At 40.0% G+C, this 13,152-nt stretch overlaps 1 protein-coding gene across 2 annotated transcripts in view; it reads right to left on the reverse strand.

The window, feature by feature from the left end:
* Positions 1-1,162: 1,162 nt before the first annotated feature.
* Positions 1,163-13,152, reverse strand: part of mink1 (misshapen-like kinase 1) — a 32,533-nt gene continuing 20,543 nt past the window's right edge. For both annotated transcript variants that reach the window (XM_008298998.1, XM_008299000.1), the window contains 11 exons: positions 13,003-13,120; positions 11,018-11,134; positions 10,619-10,727; positions 10,161-10,310; positions 9,405-9,548; positions 8,539-8,673; positions 8,304-8,404; positions 8,029-8,178; positions 7,784-7,943; positions 7,532-7,671; positions 1,163-6,894 (listed from right to left, as the gene is read on the reverse strand). In XM_008298998.1, coding sequence (XP_008297220.1) covers positions 6,811-6,894; positions 7,532-7,671; positions 7,784-7,943; positions 8,029-8,178; positions 8,304-8,404; positions 8,539-8,673; positions 9,405-9,548; positions 10,161-10,310; positions 10,619-10,727; positions 11,018-11,134; positions 13,003-13,120 — 1,408 coding nt within the window. In that variant the 3' untranslated portion in view covers positions 1,163-6,810. The remainder of the gene's footprint in view (positions 6,895-7,531; positions 7,672-7,783; positions 7,944-8,028; positions 8,179-8,303; positions 8,405-8,538; positions 8,674-9,404; positions 9,549-10,160; positions 10,311-10,618; positions 10,728-11,017; positions 11,135-13,002; positions 13,121-13,152) is intronic.

The following is a 13,152-nucleotide window of genomic DNA, read 5'->3' on the forward strand; positions in this document are numbered from 1 at the left end:
GAGAGAGAGAGAGAGAGAGAGAGGGGAAGGGAATGTGGGGAATGAGAGCCGTCGGTCGCCCTGCCTTGTTCAATTTTAGCACAAATTCGACACTTCAGTTTTGTGTAATGATTGATTTTGCCGTGTTTATTTAAAGGTACATGTTGAGCTTTAAAGATCGATACCACACAGGCAACAGCAAGTCCCTGGTTTCCGGCTGGACCTTTTAGCTGCATGTCATTCCCCTGATCTCCTCCCACATATTTTGTGTTTCTCTCCCACAGAAATGGCCCAAAACAAACAAGAACATATATGTAAAAAAAAAAGAAAGAAAGAAAGAAAAACAAAAGTCTGATCTATCATTACATTAAATCAACATGAAGTTAAGTCAGCAGGCATTCTTCTAATCCTCTGACACTTTGCACACAAAATAATGTTTAATTGAAATCTCACAGAACATGACTTGTTGGTTTAACTTCATGTTGACTTAACTTGAAGTTCTTCTATTGAGGGCCATAAATCAACCTGCATACAATACCAAATAAATAAATAAAATGAGAAAGTAGTTTGTACTTTGATCTACAACAACAGCTTATGTAAAGCCAGTATAATAGCTCCAATGTTCAGTTTAAAGTTGGTGATACACCAGCATCCGTCTCCCCACAGCAAACCTGTGTGATCAGAAATGTGTGGTAGGAGCTGGAACCTCCACAGATACAAATGAAGTATTATACTGAATGTTATGCAGGTGCTTTCCATTGTTAACAGCCTTACAGTTCAGGTTAGAGCAGTGGATTAAAGTGAAATTTTGTTTTGTCTCTCCAGCCACCAGGGGGCGATGCAGCTCACTCTGCATCTTTGACTCAGAAAATTAGAATAAAAGGTTCTCTGCATCTGTAAAGATCTAACCTTATAGACTATCTGGTGTAATCTATTTATTAGTTTGGCTGTGAGGATGGAACAGCATCGTGTCAAGTGTAAACTACGACTGAGCAGTGATTTTATATTTGCAACATGGATGAAGTGACCGGAACAAGAGGTTCAGGCAGATTTTAGCACCATGATGTGGTTAAAAACTGAAGTACACTTTGACTCTGCTCACTGCCAGTGTTGTCAAGCAGAAAAATGATCATTTTGGAGTCCACAGTGACAATAATTTTAAAAGAAAGACAGTTAATACAGATGAGATCAAGGTATTTTATTTTTCAAACAATCTGTATTAAGACATGAATTCATTCAACACAATCTTTTGAAAGTTTAAAGTTTATCAGTCTATGAAATACAATCTGGAGTTAACCTCTCACAAGTAACACAGACGCGCGCGCACACTAAAACATTGCAAAGATGTTAACCGTTTAAAAAAAAAGAAAACAAAAAAACATTATTGAAAAAGAACAATAGATATTGTAGGTCTGTCCAAAGATCCACGTCATCTTCGAGCTCCCCAAGGTTGATCTGCCTCCCTCCCAGCTACAGCTGCTGATCCATTCACACGCTATTGATTAGAAATAGAAGCTATGAGAGAAGAGCGCCTCGTGAGAATATTATCTGTCATTCATTTATCGATACTTAAGAGTTCAGAAAGGCAGTTTCTGGGATTGGATTATTATAACGAGCATCCTGGTTGTGTTGAACTGACAGAGAAGCAGTTATTTCTTGTGATTACAAACAAAAGGAAAAGCAGAGAATGACTTCTGAAACACACAAACCAGCTGACATTTAATCTGCCAAAGGCCACTGAAGCATCACTACCTGCAAGTCACGCTGAGACGGACAGTCAGGGTTTGGATTGGTTCAAATGCTTGTATTGCTTATAAAAAAAAAAAAGAAATGTCAGCATCTCTCAGGACTTAGTGTTGCTTCTTCCTGACGGCTGTTCGGAGCCGGCTCGCGTGAACTCGGCAATCAAGCCAGAAATCTTCCCTAAACCTAATGAGTTGTGAGGCTGGGGTCTTTTAACGGCCCTCGGTACAAAATGAAATACCACTTACACATGTTAAGGTGCTTTTAGGGAAATCACAAACCACTACTGCTCCTGTGTTTCAAACTGCAGCCTGTTATTGGAGTTCCTGCTGCATTCAATTAGACAGGCTGATAACAACATCGTCAGCTGTGTCTGTTTTTACTAAGTCAAATATTTCAATTGTAATGCCATCCACCAAAACAACAGCCAACACAAGCCATGCACTCAGGATGACTAAACAAAGCTGATGCCGAGACTTTCTGCTGCCTTGTAGAGTTGATATTCTTGAAAAAGCAGCTAATGTTTATGTTGCTTAAAGTTATGTACAGACGGGTGACAAATTAAAGGAAAAACCAGAGCCCTTGACCCCCACAGAGAGTGATCACTAAGATGAAACATTTCCACATGACAGCGTCTCCATCCACAGGACAGGAGGGCACACTGAATATTCAGATAAAAACAATCACCAGATTTAAACCCAATCGAACAATTATTGGAGATGTTGGACAGGTGTATGAGGCAGCACTCTCCACCGTCATCACCAACATTGTCGTGGTGCACTGAAGCTGTTCTGCACCTTACTAAGATACTTGTTGTTTTATTTTAATTTGTCACCCGCCGGTGTATCTACTGTTTAACTTTAGTTGTACATTTTATCTTATTTAACTGCAAATGAAGTAGTCTGACTAAACTTGCTCAGCTCAGCTAATTGTTGTATCACATTTTGCAACCTAAGCGTGTTAAAGGAAAGTCCACTGATTTCACACATCAAAGTGTAAAGTAAAATGTGTACGTGGGGGTTCTGGTACAGATTTAGTAAAGCTATCTGCAGTGTTGTTCTTCTATAACCGAGTCACAATATGAAAATTGATGCAAAAATTGTGCACCTACAATGCAGGTTTGGTAAAGGATCCAGGTGTGTTATGCTAGTAGCTGATGATGTGTCCCCCATTTCACAACTTGCAGTCTCCAGCTCCAAGAAGTGATCACACACATGCAGCGACACCTGCAAATAGACTTTGATGTGTAAAACCTGTGGAATTACCTTTACCCTGTTCTGTAATATTCACATAAAACTTAAGTTGTCAGCAAATGATTTCTGGCTCGTCTATCTTGTCTTTATTCTCCCAGTACCTGATCAATGCACTTTTCACTTGCTAAAGGCTGCCTTCTATTTTTTTTTAAATACACTTCAAACGCCAAGGGCCTCTAACCTCACAACAAGGACCATCAGGTAATATCACCACTGCACTGCCTTTATGATGATCCCTGTCATCACCTGAGAATATTAACAGCCTGTCAGCGTCGTGTAGGCAATTTACACCAGAGGCCAGATCCAACACCAATCTGTGAGCTACCACGAGTGTCTGAATCACAGCCACAGTTGACTCTTCTGGTTAAAAGACAGACTTGTCTTTCTGTCGCGACAGAAACGCTGCAGCATTTGTCCACATACACACAGCTGTCTCAGCCGACTACTTGCTTAACTACAACAACTGCTCGGACTGATTTCACGCTGACGAGTTCGACGACTGATAGAATGAGGAAAAAACGAAAAAAGAAAAAAAAAGGTTTCCATCTCTCCTTTATACTCGATTATAGCTTTGATCTCTCTGCCTTAAAATACATTGTGCTTAGATTAATAGAGTGGTACACATTTTATATAAATACAAATCTGTCTCGTAGATGTACATTCACTTTTATTTCTCAATATAGACTAATTTACATATTTTATAAAATAGGCTTCTCAGAATATATCAAGCTACTCTCCTCACTACAAGATTACACAATCATTAAAGAATAAGCGCTTACCTCATCTTTGCAGCATGAACCTACATTATCTGAGCAGACGTCACACACAGAGCTTAATTTGATGCACGATAACTAAGTTTTCTCTACAAACGTGTTTCATACACATGGCTTTTCTCTATGCTGGCTCCCACCGTGAGTCCATCCTTTACATGTTACACTGGATTAACTGGACATGTACTTGTTATTGCGATTTTCTTCACGGATTATCGTCTGTTGATCACTTCAGGCTGTTACACTTGGTGCCAAAAAAGCATTTCAAGTCCATCTAAGGGATATTCTGGATTTGACTTAAGTGCACTTAACTGGCACAAGACGTTAATCGGAACGAGGGAGCAGATCTAGTTGTGCCTCTTCTTCTTCGTGTGATTTCAAGTAAGAGACTAATAGAGGTGGGGTGGTGGGTGGGTGGGGCATGGGGGCTCACAACCCTTCCTACAAACCTCTCTCCTTCCCAACTCCAAGGCACTGCTTAAACTGTAAACATGGCAGATTGATAAAAAATAATGATTTGACCATAAAAAGCATGAGTGCCAGAGCTCCTGGTGGATTGTAATTGAGGAATTTGAAATGTAGGTCATGGCACATAAAAGATATTTAAGAATAAAAACACATTCTTTGAAGGGGAAAACAACTTGGATACAGTACTATATCATCTATTTGAATGGCTTACATGCACACCAAAGTATCTGCTTGAGATATATTTGTAAATGTATGTTTACTGAAGTGAAAGTGCTTTCCATGCCCATTTACAGTTTGTTTTATAATCTCACCATAAAATTAACCATCTATCCATCTCTCTATATATATTTGATTAAACGCTCTCTGCCCTGAACATATACTGCAGTCTTAATAGCTTTCTATTTGACTGTATAAAATACATCTCTTCAGCTTAAAGGGCAGGCTTCAGCAGACTATGCCACTGATCACTAGCCAAGTTTCCTTTTTAGAGTTTCCTTTCATACTGGCAGCTGCACAAAAACAAAAACAAAAAAAATAGATGCATTTTGTTCTGTTGAAAAAAAACAAGATATTTCTTCTTGATAAGACAGGAGTTAGTACAACCATCTTGGCATTAAAATGCCCACCTGTTTCTACCAAAGTGCTGCAGCAGCACAGTGAACCGAGTGAGTCACTGAACAAAAAGCTTGATTCATCAAGCTTCTTCCTGATTAAGCTGCCTCATACTTCTACCGTACTGTCTGGTGTATGGGAGCACACAATATCTCTCTTGTGCAGCTGCCTAAACAAAGCAGACACTTCATTCCCCCTAGAAAAGAGGAAAATGTCTGTGCACTGCTAAGAAATAATCGACATCTAGAGCAGATCTCAAAGAGCTAACGCAGCATGAGACCATATTAGTGAAAAACCAGCTGGATTTATACATGAAAGGAAAACATTGGTTAGTGATCTGTGGGAATAGTTTCTTCTTCAGTATCTATAGTCGCATTTTAAACTCTACTTCCTTTGGCCTTGATTCATTCCCCTGTTGCAACATACACTGTGAACTTTGGCAGAATGTATAGATAGAAAATATATTAAGTCTCGTGAGTTCCAGCCTTGTTCTCCAAAGTGCCTGATGGGATTGAGTCCTCTGTAGGGTATCGCAGAGTCCCCAAACGTTAAATCTTATCTACTGGCCCAAGACAAATATGAACTATACCACACAGAGAGCTGTTCTACTGCAATTCCCTGGACAAACACATCTCACAAAAAGATCCACGCTAACGAAATAGTCTAAGAACTAAAATATAATACAGTAGAGTAGATCACTGTGGTCGGAGGGGAACGCACCCCCCCTTCCACGTTTCTCCAACACCCTCCTTTACGGACATCCCGTCCCCTCTCTCTCCTCCAAAGTTGTCATCGCACTCCCCAACACTAACAGCCAAATATATGAACTCCCCTCTTCAAAGACTCCACAAGAATAATATATATTGCAATATAATGGCAATATAATTACAGTAAAATTAAGAATACCAGTAGGCTAATACCAATACAGAATCACTACATATAAATATCAAATTTGTGTATTTTGTAAATCTATGAAAACAAAAAAGTTTAGATACAAGCCTGATGAGACAAATAATTAATGGTTTCACCTAAACCATAAAAAAGGCAAAGCAGGAGATTTCACTGTGCTGATTCTGCACATGTACGAGACTTCTGATTGGTTTTAGTATTTATTCATTGTTAAACTGAAATTTATTTTGCTTTTGAAGCATTCAAGGCTCACTTGTTGTGATTAAGAGTTACAACATCATTGCCTATTCAGGCCAGAAAAACAGTAAAAGCAGGGCTTCAGGTTACTGTCTACTGTAGGTAACTAAAATATTTAAACAAGCTACTTTGCCCTGACTTTATTGTCCCTTTGTACTAAATCCTTCCTTTAAGCCTCCCCGAAACTGTGGGAGCCCCAAAACAATTGGGGTCCACGAACCACTGCAGATGGGCGTTCCAGCATTTTAATATCAGACGTCCCTGTGAACGACGGCTATATGAGGCCTGCGAATGATTCAGATCGAAGGGTCAGATGCTAACTATTTACAGCTTCATTTTCAACATACAGTATTGGTAAATAATGCCTTCCTCAAAATGTACTGTAGAACCATCAAGGAATGTTTACATACTTCACAATTAGGAACTAAATAGTTACGACTGAACACAGGTCCACCAAGTAAAGTAAATCAAGACAAGAATATATACAGTACAAATTAATAGATGGTATTAACATTTGAAGCTCATCAGCAATTTTTCATGATGTTTCCAGGGAGAATTTTAATCAAGGGGGCCTCGGTCGAAACTGCATCTTAAGGAGTGTAGGCTGGAATGGATTTAGAGATCGTTTGTGTATGTGTGTGTGTGTGTGTATGTGTTTGTCTGAGAGACTGTGTGTCTGTGTGTTTGTCTTTGGAGCTTGAGTGCTTGAGTGTGAGCGAGCTGGAGAGAAAGAGAGAGCGATGTTCACATTTGTGTGCATGCGTTAGCGAGAATTTCAGATGCACTTCCTTCTCCAAACCCCTGCTGGGTTCCACACACTGACCAGAGCAGCTGTTCCTTCACCAGTTCATGATGCAGTTTCTGTTCAAGGTCATGAAGTACACCTGGCTGCTGCCTCCCGACCGCACTGAGGCGAAAAACACCTGAGGAGCAGCACAGACACAAAGGACATTCACGTCATCTAACACGTCATCCTTAAAGAACAACAATTTTTGTTATTGTGATTAATTATAGCAACTGACAATACATCAGTGTGAAACCGTTTCTACAAAGACAGAGTGGAATCAGCGGTACCATCCAACTGCCCTCCTGAGACTTAAAGGACAGCAGTGATTTCAGTCTCGTGTCAGTCCACGAAATATGAGGCCACATCTAGTAGCTGATTAGCTTGTCTTGAGGATGTTACGTGCTGCAACGTGTCTTGGCGAAGCACAGTGACTTCTTGGAATCTTGTCATCACAGTGAAGTTGCCAGGCAACCAGTGGAGACTAGGAAATCACTACTTTCAGCCAAGAAACACACCAGCAAGTACCTCCTTGTAATATCACAACTTCTCATTGTCATACTTTGGTTTTTCAACTCATTAGACACAGAATGGAACAGAGATCATCTTTTTGTAACTTTACTTTGACACATGAACACATACACAATAAAAATTAAAACCCTAACTCACAGAGAAGAGACTAGATTTGATCTTCTACGACTCCTAGCAAAAACGCCTCTAATATCTTGGTGGTGTTATCCTATATAAGTTTAAATGCAGGTGTTTTCTTCTTTTACCTTGTCATTTCTCTCACAAAGGAACTTCAGCCTCTGAGCTCTTTTGTGCATGAAAACGCCGTCCAAGTGGCCGGTCTCCACAGAGCGGATCTCAATGGCCTTTTCTCCCCAGCCCATGATCTGGTTTGAACAGATATGAGCTGCAGAGCAAAGTGTAACATTAGTACTGGACAAGCTAATTAAAATTTATATATATGATATATGTAATATATGCCTATGTAGTTATGTCCATGTTGGTGGGTTTAACCGTACCAACTGACGTGGGCATCTCGCCCCACTGCAGGACAACGTCCTTGATGATGCGTCCGTAGGTGTTGACATAGACGCCCTCGTCCTCGTAGCACAGCAGCATCTCCATGCCATCTGAGCTGGGCAGGAACACAATCGCATGCGGAGTCACATGACTCTGGATCTGTTTCAGATGAAAACAAAAGGGATAAGCTCCTGCGGGTTTCATGTCTCCCTTACTGCTGCTGTGTGACAGCTGTAAAACTTACATGAACGGGGATATAAATATCATAGTTGTTTCCAGAGTCTACATCGATAGCATGGAAGCCAGCACAAGAGCCGTAGATGACCTTCAACCTCTGACCTTCCTCCACTGTTAGGTCGACCAGGACAGGCCTGTGTGGCAAGTCTGCAAAAGACTGGTTTAAAGGGGTGGAGGGGGTTCGAGACAGAAAGCGAGTGTGAGCAGATGATCAACTTGAATGCTCCTCTGCTTGACTGACCTTGCATAGCTAATCCACCTCATAGGAAAGGGGAGACTTACCTTGAAGGCCATGAATTTGTGATAAGGTTTGGGCGCCCAAGCATATACTTCCACCGCATTCTTCAAAGCAATCACCAGGAACTTTATCCTCTCATATTTCACTAGACAGAACAACCACAAGGCCATCTGACATTAGACACTTGTAATTAATAATTCACTGTGCCAAATGCATTAATCAGAATTTGACTGGAGTGGAATAGACAGCAGTGATAAATAGCCATCGTTTGTCACTCACCCACTTTGTAGTGTACACAGCCCTCCATCTCCCCCACTGTGGTCCAACCTTGCTTCTTTTCCACCTCGGGGTCATTGTGGAGGATCTTATTCCTCAGCCACGCCAGGTAGTAGACACGCACCTTGTTTTTCTTGCCTTGATAGACACAAGGGGAGATCAATTACAAATGAGATAACAATAAAGCAGTTCTTTAAATGTACTTATAGTGTGGTAAAGATTATCTTGTATATTTTTCACATTTTGCACACAGTGTAGAGAAAAGTTGTGTTAAAAGATATATAACTTCAAATCTATTTCATATGAAACAATGCATTTTGGGGGGATTTTGCTGGTTACAGCTTTATAGTAAATTACACAAATTATGAAACATATTTATTGTTGCTGACTGAACACACTGACTGCTTCTACCTGCTTGTTTATACCAAGCGGTTGATTCTCTAAGTGTTGTTGTGTCTAAAAATCTAATAAACGCATCAGAACTTAACGAAATGTCATTACATTTTCTATATTAGTACATTGTTAGGACTAAATTTGTTTGACATTTGAGTGAAAAGCCAAGCATCGTTTCAAAAATATATATTAAAACTATTGAAATACAGTATATATCTATACTTAAATATAGCTTTTGTCAATATTTACAAACCCTAACACAGCATACAGTATCTTGCACACACTTTAAGTCAGCCTTCCTGTGATTTTGAAATGCAAAGTCGAAGTGCAATGCAAAATCATTACTCTGAAAATATCAGCACAATTTGGCATCCATTATATGGCATCCCATTAAAGAGAGTGCTCTCATGCCAAAAACACAAACAGCTTTAACCAACTGTAGTAAAAGCAGACAGACAATGAGCAGCAGTTATGACCTGATATGGTGATGAGCAGGTTGAGGCCCTCCAGCACATCCATCTGTTGGAACCTGCGAGAGTTGATGAGGGGGTAAACCTTGCCCTGACCACTACGGTCCAGCAGCTTCAAGCCGTTCTCTGTGCCCACCAACAGGTTCACACCTGGAGACACACACATGTACGAATAAATAGCTTCTTCATTTGCATAAAATGAGTTTAATTACTGTCTCTCCTCTAGCCACAGCTAAAAATAGTCTCACAGTATACCTCTGATGTAACTGCTGTGTATCTTGCCTAGCCTGCTTACTTTTTTCGTGATCATTTCAACATCACAACCTGCTGCAACCCCACCACTGAAAAGTAACCTTTCTGTCTCTCGGTACACAGAGTCATCACGGTATTTATAGAGAACAGCTTATGAGAAGGGTCTTGAAGTGATGTGATAAAAATTGCTTTGAAAACGAAAGCAGATTCACAAATGTTCATAGTTATTTGTGTCACAATAGATCTAATTTCAAAGTCACGCATTTCAGTTTTGATAGTATACACGACCATAGTTCTGCTGGAACAGACATATTAGGTAAAATAACAAAGGTTAAAATAAGTTTGCTCAATAATCTGACTGATCTCTCTGTAGTCTACACATGTGTTGAACCTGAGCCTGCTCACTCCAAAGATATACCACAATTTCAGTGACACAGTTAGTCTAAGGTATCTAATCTCTACATTTTTCAATTACATCTTTGCACTGACAGGTATTAAATCCATTCTCACCCCAAAGTGCAGCGCACAGGATCTCAGAGTTGAACCTTTTCTTGTATTTGCGGATCTCAGGTGTGTCATTGGGAGGGCGCGTGTTGGTGGGATTGACATTCACCATGGATCCTTTCCTTACCTCCATCTTCAGCTGCTCAAACCTGGAGCCTACACATGGAGACGGCAGTGAGCAAGTACAAACACAAACCAAGGCAACCTGGTGCAAGATGTGGAACTAGACACAAAGGTCCCATTAATCCTTTCCATTAAATGGAAATAAAGGTCGATGTACTAGCTTTTACAAGCAATATTTTCACAGACCTTGTATAATGTAATAAAAAAATAAATTTTGAGGAAAAACTTCCTAATTTTATTTCCCAGTATTTTCACTGCACAAGAAATGTCAGAATATAAAGTCATGAATACTTTTGCAGTTAGCTTCCTTGTTCAGTGTTCAACAACTCCAAGTGACTCACCAGTGACAGACATGTTATCTCCTGTACCTGGTGACTGGTACATGCCCAGATCCACAAACGTGGTGAAGGAGGACTTGCCAGATGCCTTAACCAAACCTCTGGACTGATACTGGTGGAGTAGAAGGGATGCATGATTGTGTTGTTTAAGTCAAACATCAATCATATCAGTAGAGATTTTATTTTGTGTGAAAAACTATCAAAAAAGGACATCCTCTTTGCTTCATCAAAACACTTTAAAGACGTATATCACTGATGGTAGTGTACCAACAACCTGAACTGACTGACACACTGAATGAAGTGTTAAGAGTGGTTTTAATGGCTGAAATCATGGCATATATGGAACACATAAAAATAAACCAGGAATTTAGGACTGATATACTTAGCATCAGGGAAACTTACATCATAAACAGAGTCCTTCCCAGGAGAGGAGTGAGTGGCTGAATCAGTGGGGGAGTGGGAGGGCTGCACCACATCTGGCAAGTTAGTGTATCCGTTATGGCTGCGCTTCTCTGGAGTCTTTCAGGTAAAATAAAAACACACACACAAACACACACACAAACACACACACACACAAACACACACACAAAGATGTATTACATAATGACCCAACAGGCTTATGTCTCGGCTAATCTGCTGCACTAAATACCAAGATATAACGTGTGGCTGGCACACAGTAACCACAAAAGTAAACTAACTGCTTTGTCTTTAAAAAGTCAGCTTTATGTCCTTAATACTGTGGGAACCAGCAAGTTGTTTTGTCTATTATGTCTCTGATGTCCCACTGTTATTTACATGCGGCTGTAAAAGTTTATGTAGGATTCTGTTATGCTTTCTGCCATCATCTAAATGACTCCAGTTATCTGAATAGTTCAGGTTCTCGCTGTCATGCACAAGTGAATGCCTCCTGACTTCATCTTTTAGCAAAAACTGAACATGCAAGAGTTGGAATGTTTTACTGCCACATTAAGGAAAAGAGTGAACCAAAAAAAAAAAAAAAAACAGAACTTTTTGAAGGATAAAGTCTAAAGCAGTAACTGACTGATGCTTTAAAAATAAAATCTTAAAAGATCTACATGCAAAGCTTTTAAATGTTCACACTTTTACAACTAAATATGGAAGCCCTCTGATAGCAGATTATGTACGGGACGTTTATTATTACAGTATATAAATAAATTTGGCTTAAAATATACATATAAAAAACTGTATATCATGTTCTCTACAAAAGGAAATATGGTGGTGCAGCAAAAAGTTTTGAACCAGTGGGTCGGCAGTGGTCTTTCTGTGTGGTTTTTGCATGTTCTCCCTGTATCTGTGTGGGTTTTCTCCAAATGCTAAGGCTTCCTCACAAAGTCCAAGGTTAATAAGGGACTCTAAATTGGCTGTCGATGAGAGAGTGAGCATTTGTCACTCCGTGTTCGCCCCACGATGGTGACCTATTATGGATGTATCCAGCCTCTAACCTAGTGTCAGCTGTATAGGCTCCAGCTTGCGTTGACCCACTACAGAATGAAGTAGTCTAGCTAATGAACGGATGGATAATTTACACCTATTTTCTCAGAACCATATCTTACGCAAACTCTGGGCTAAATGTAAAGAATCTCATTTCCACAAGAGGTTGCAATGTAACCCCCTTCAAGATATTAATTGACCAATCTAGACAGTAACATAAATGTGGGACTATTCTAAAGTGCTGAAGTTTGGTGCTGAAGTGAGACTGAAGACTTGCTTTAAAACCAGAAAGCAAATTTGCTGTCTGTATGTGTCAGCAATCAACATTCTTCCTGTGTGTGTGCACCGTATTGCATTTGTCATTTGATTTATAATGACACACAAACAAATAACTCCATATCTTTTCCTGAAATTCAGTAGTATAACTTTTGCTTGGCACGAATGCACCCTTACTGTATATCTAAATACACACACAGAACTACTGTGCTTCAGCAAAGAGACATGTCTTCCATTCCACTCATTAAGAGCTTCCTGGAAGATGTACACTGTCATGTGTCTGTCGCTTCTAATATCTCAAAAATACCCGCCAGTCTAACTGGGACTGGCTTAAGGGTGGCCTTTGGCAATACACAAAACAAAAAAATTGTAAAACTCTAAACTTCTGACAGTCACCAACAGAAAATGGGCAAACCAGAAACTTTATCTACATGACATTACTCAAAGGAGACTTAGCACTGTCTTTAATGCCATACTTTATGTTTTAGGCATCTTAATTATTTCTGCTATTAGAGTTTCACACAACAACACCCAACGACCACGTGAACAACATGCCCTTGTCTTTTACTGCTTTATAATATTCTTTGACACATAATGTGTTAATTTCATCATGAAATCACAATGCATTTTCAGCCTCATTACATATACAGATGACTCACTCTCTGCACCAGCATGGTCTGATCCCCATAGCCTCCAGCTTGCTCTCCTTCTCCCCCCTCACCCTCATCTTCATGAACCACCATGGTGTTGACTGAATCAGTGTCTGCGTCCCTGTGACTGCAATCACAACAGGAACACAGGATCAGGCC

The sequence above is a fragment of the Stegastes partitus genome, unplaced genomic scaffold, assembly GCF_000690725.1.
Source record: "Stegastes partitus isolate 25-593 unplaced genomic scaffold, Stegastes_partitus-1.0.2 Scaffold1370, whole genome shotgun sequence".
NCBI lineage: Eukaryota > Metazoa > Chordata > Actinopteri > Pomacentridae > Stegastes > Stegastes partitus.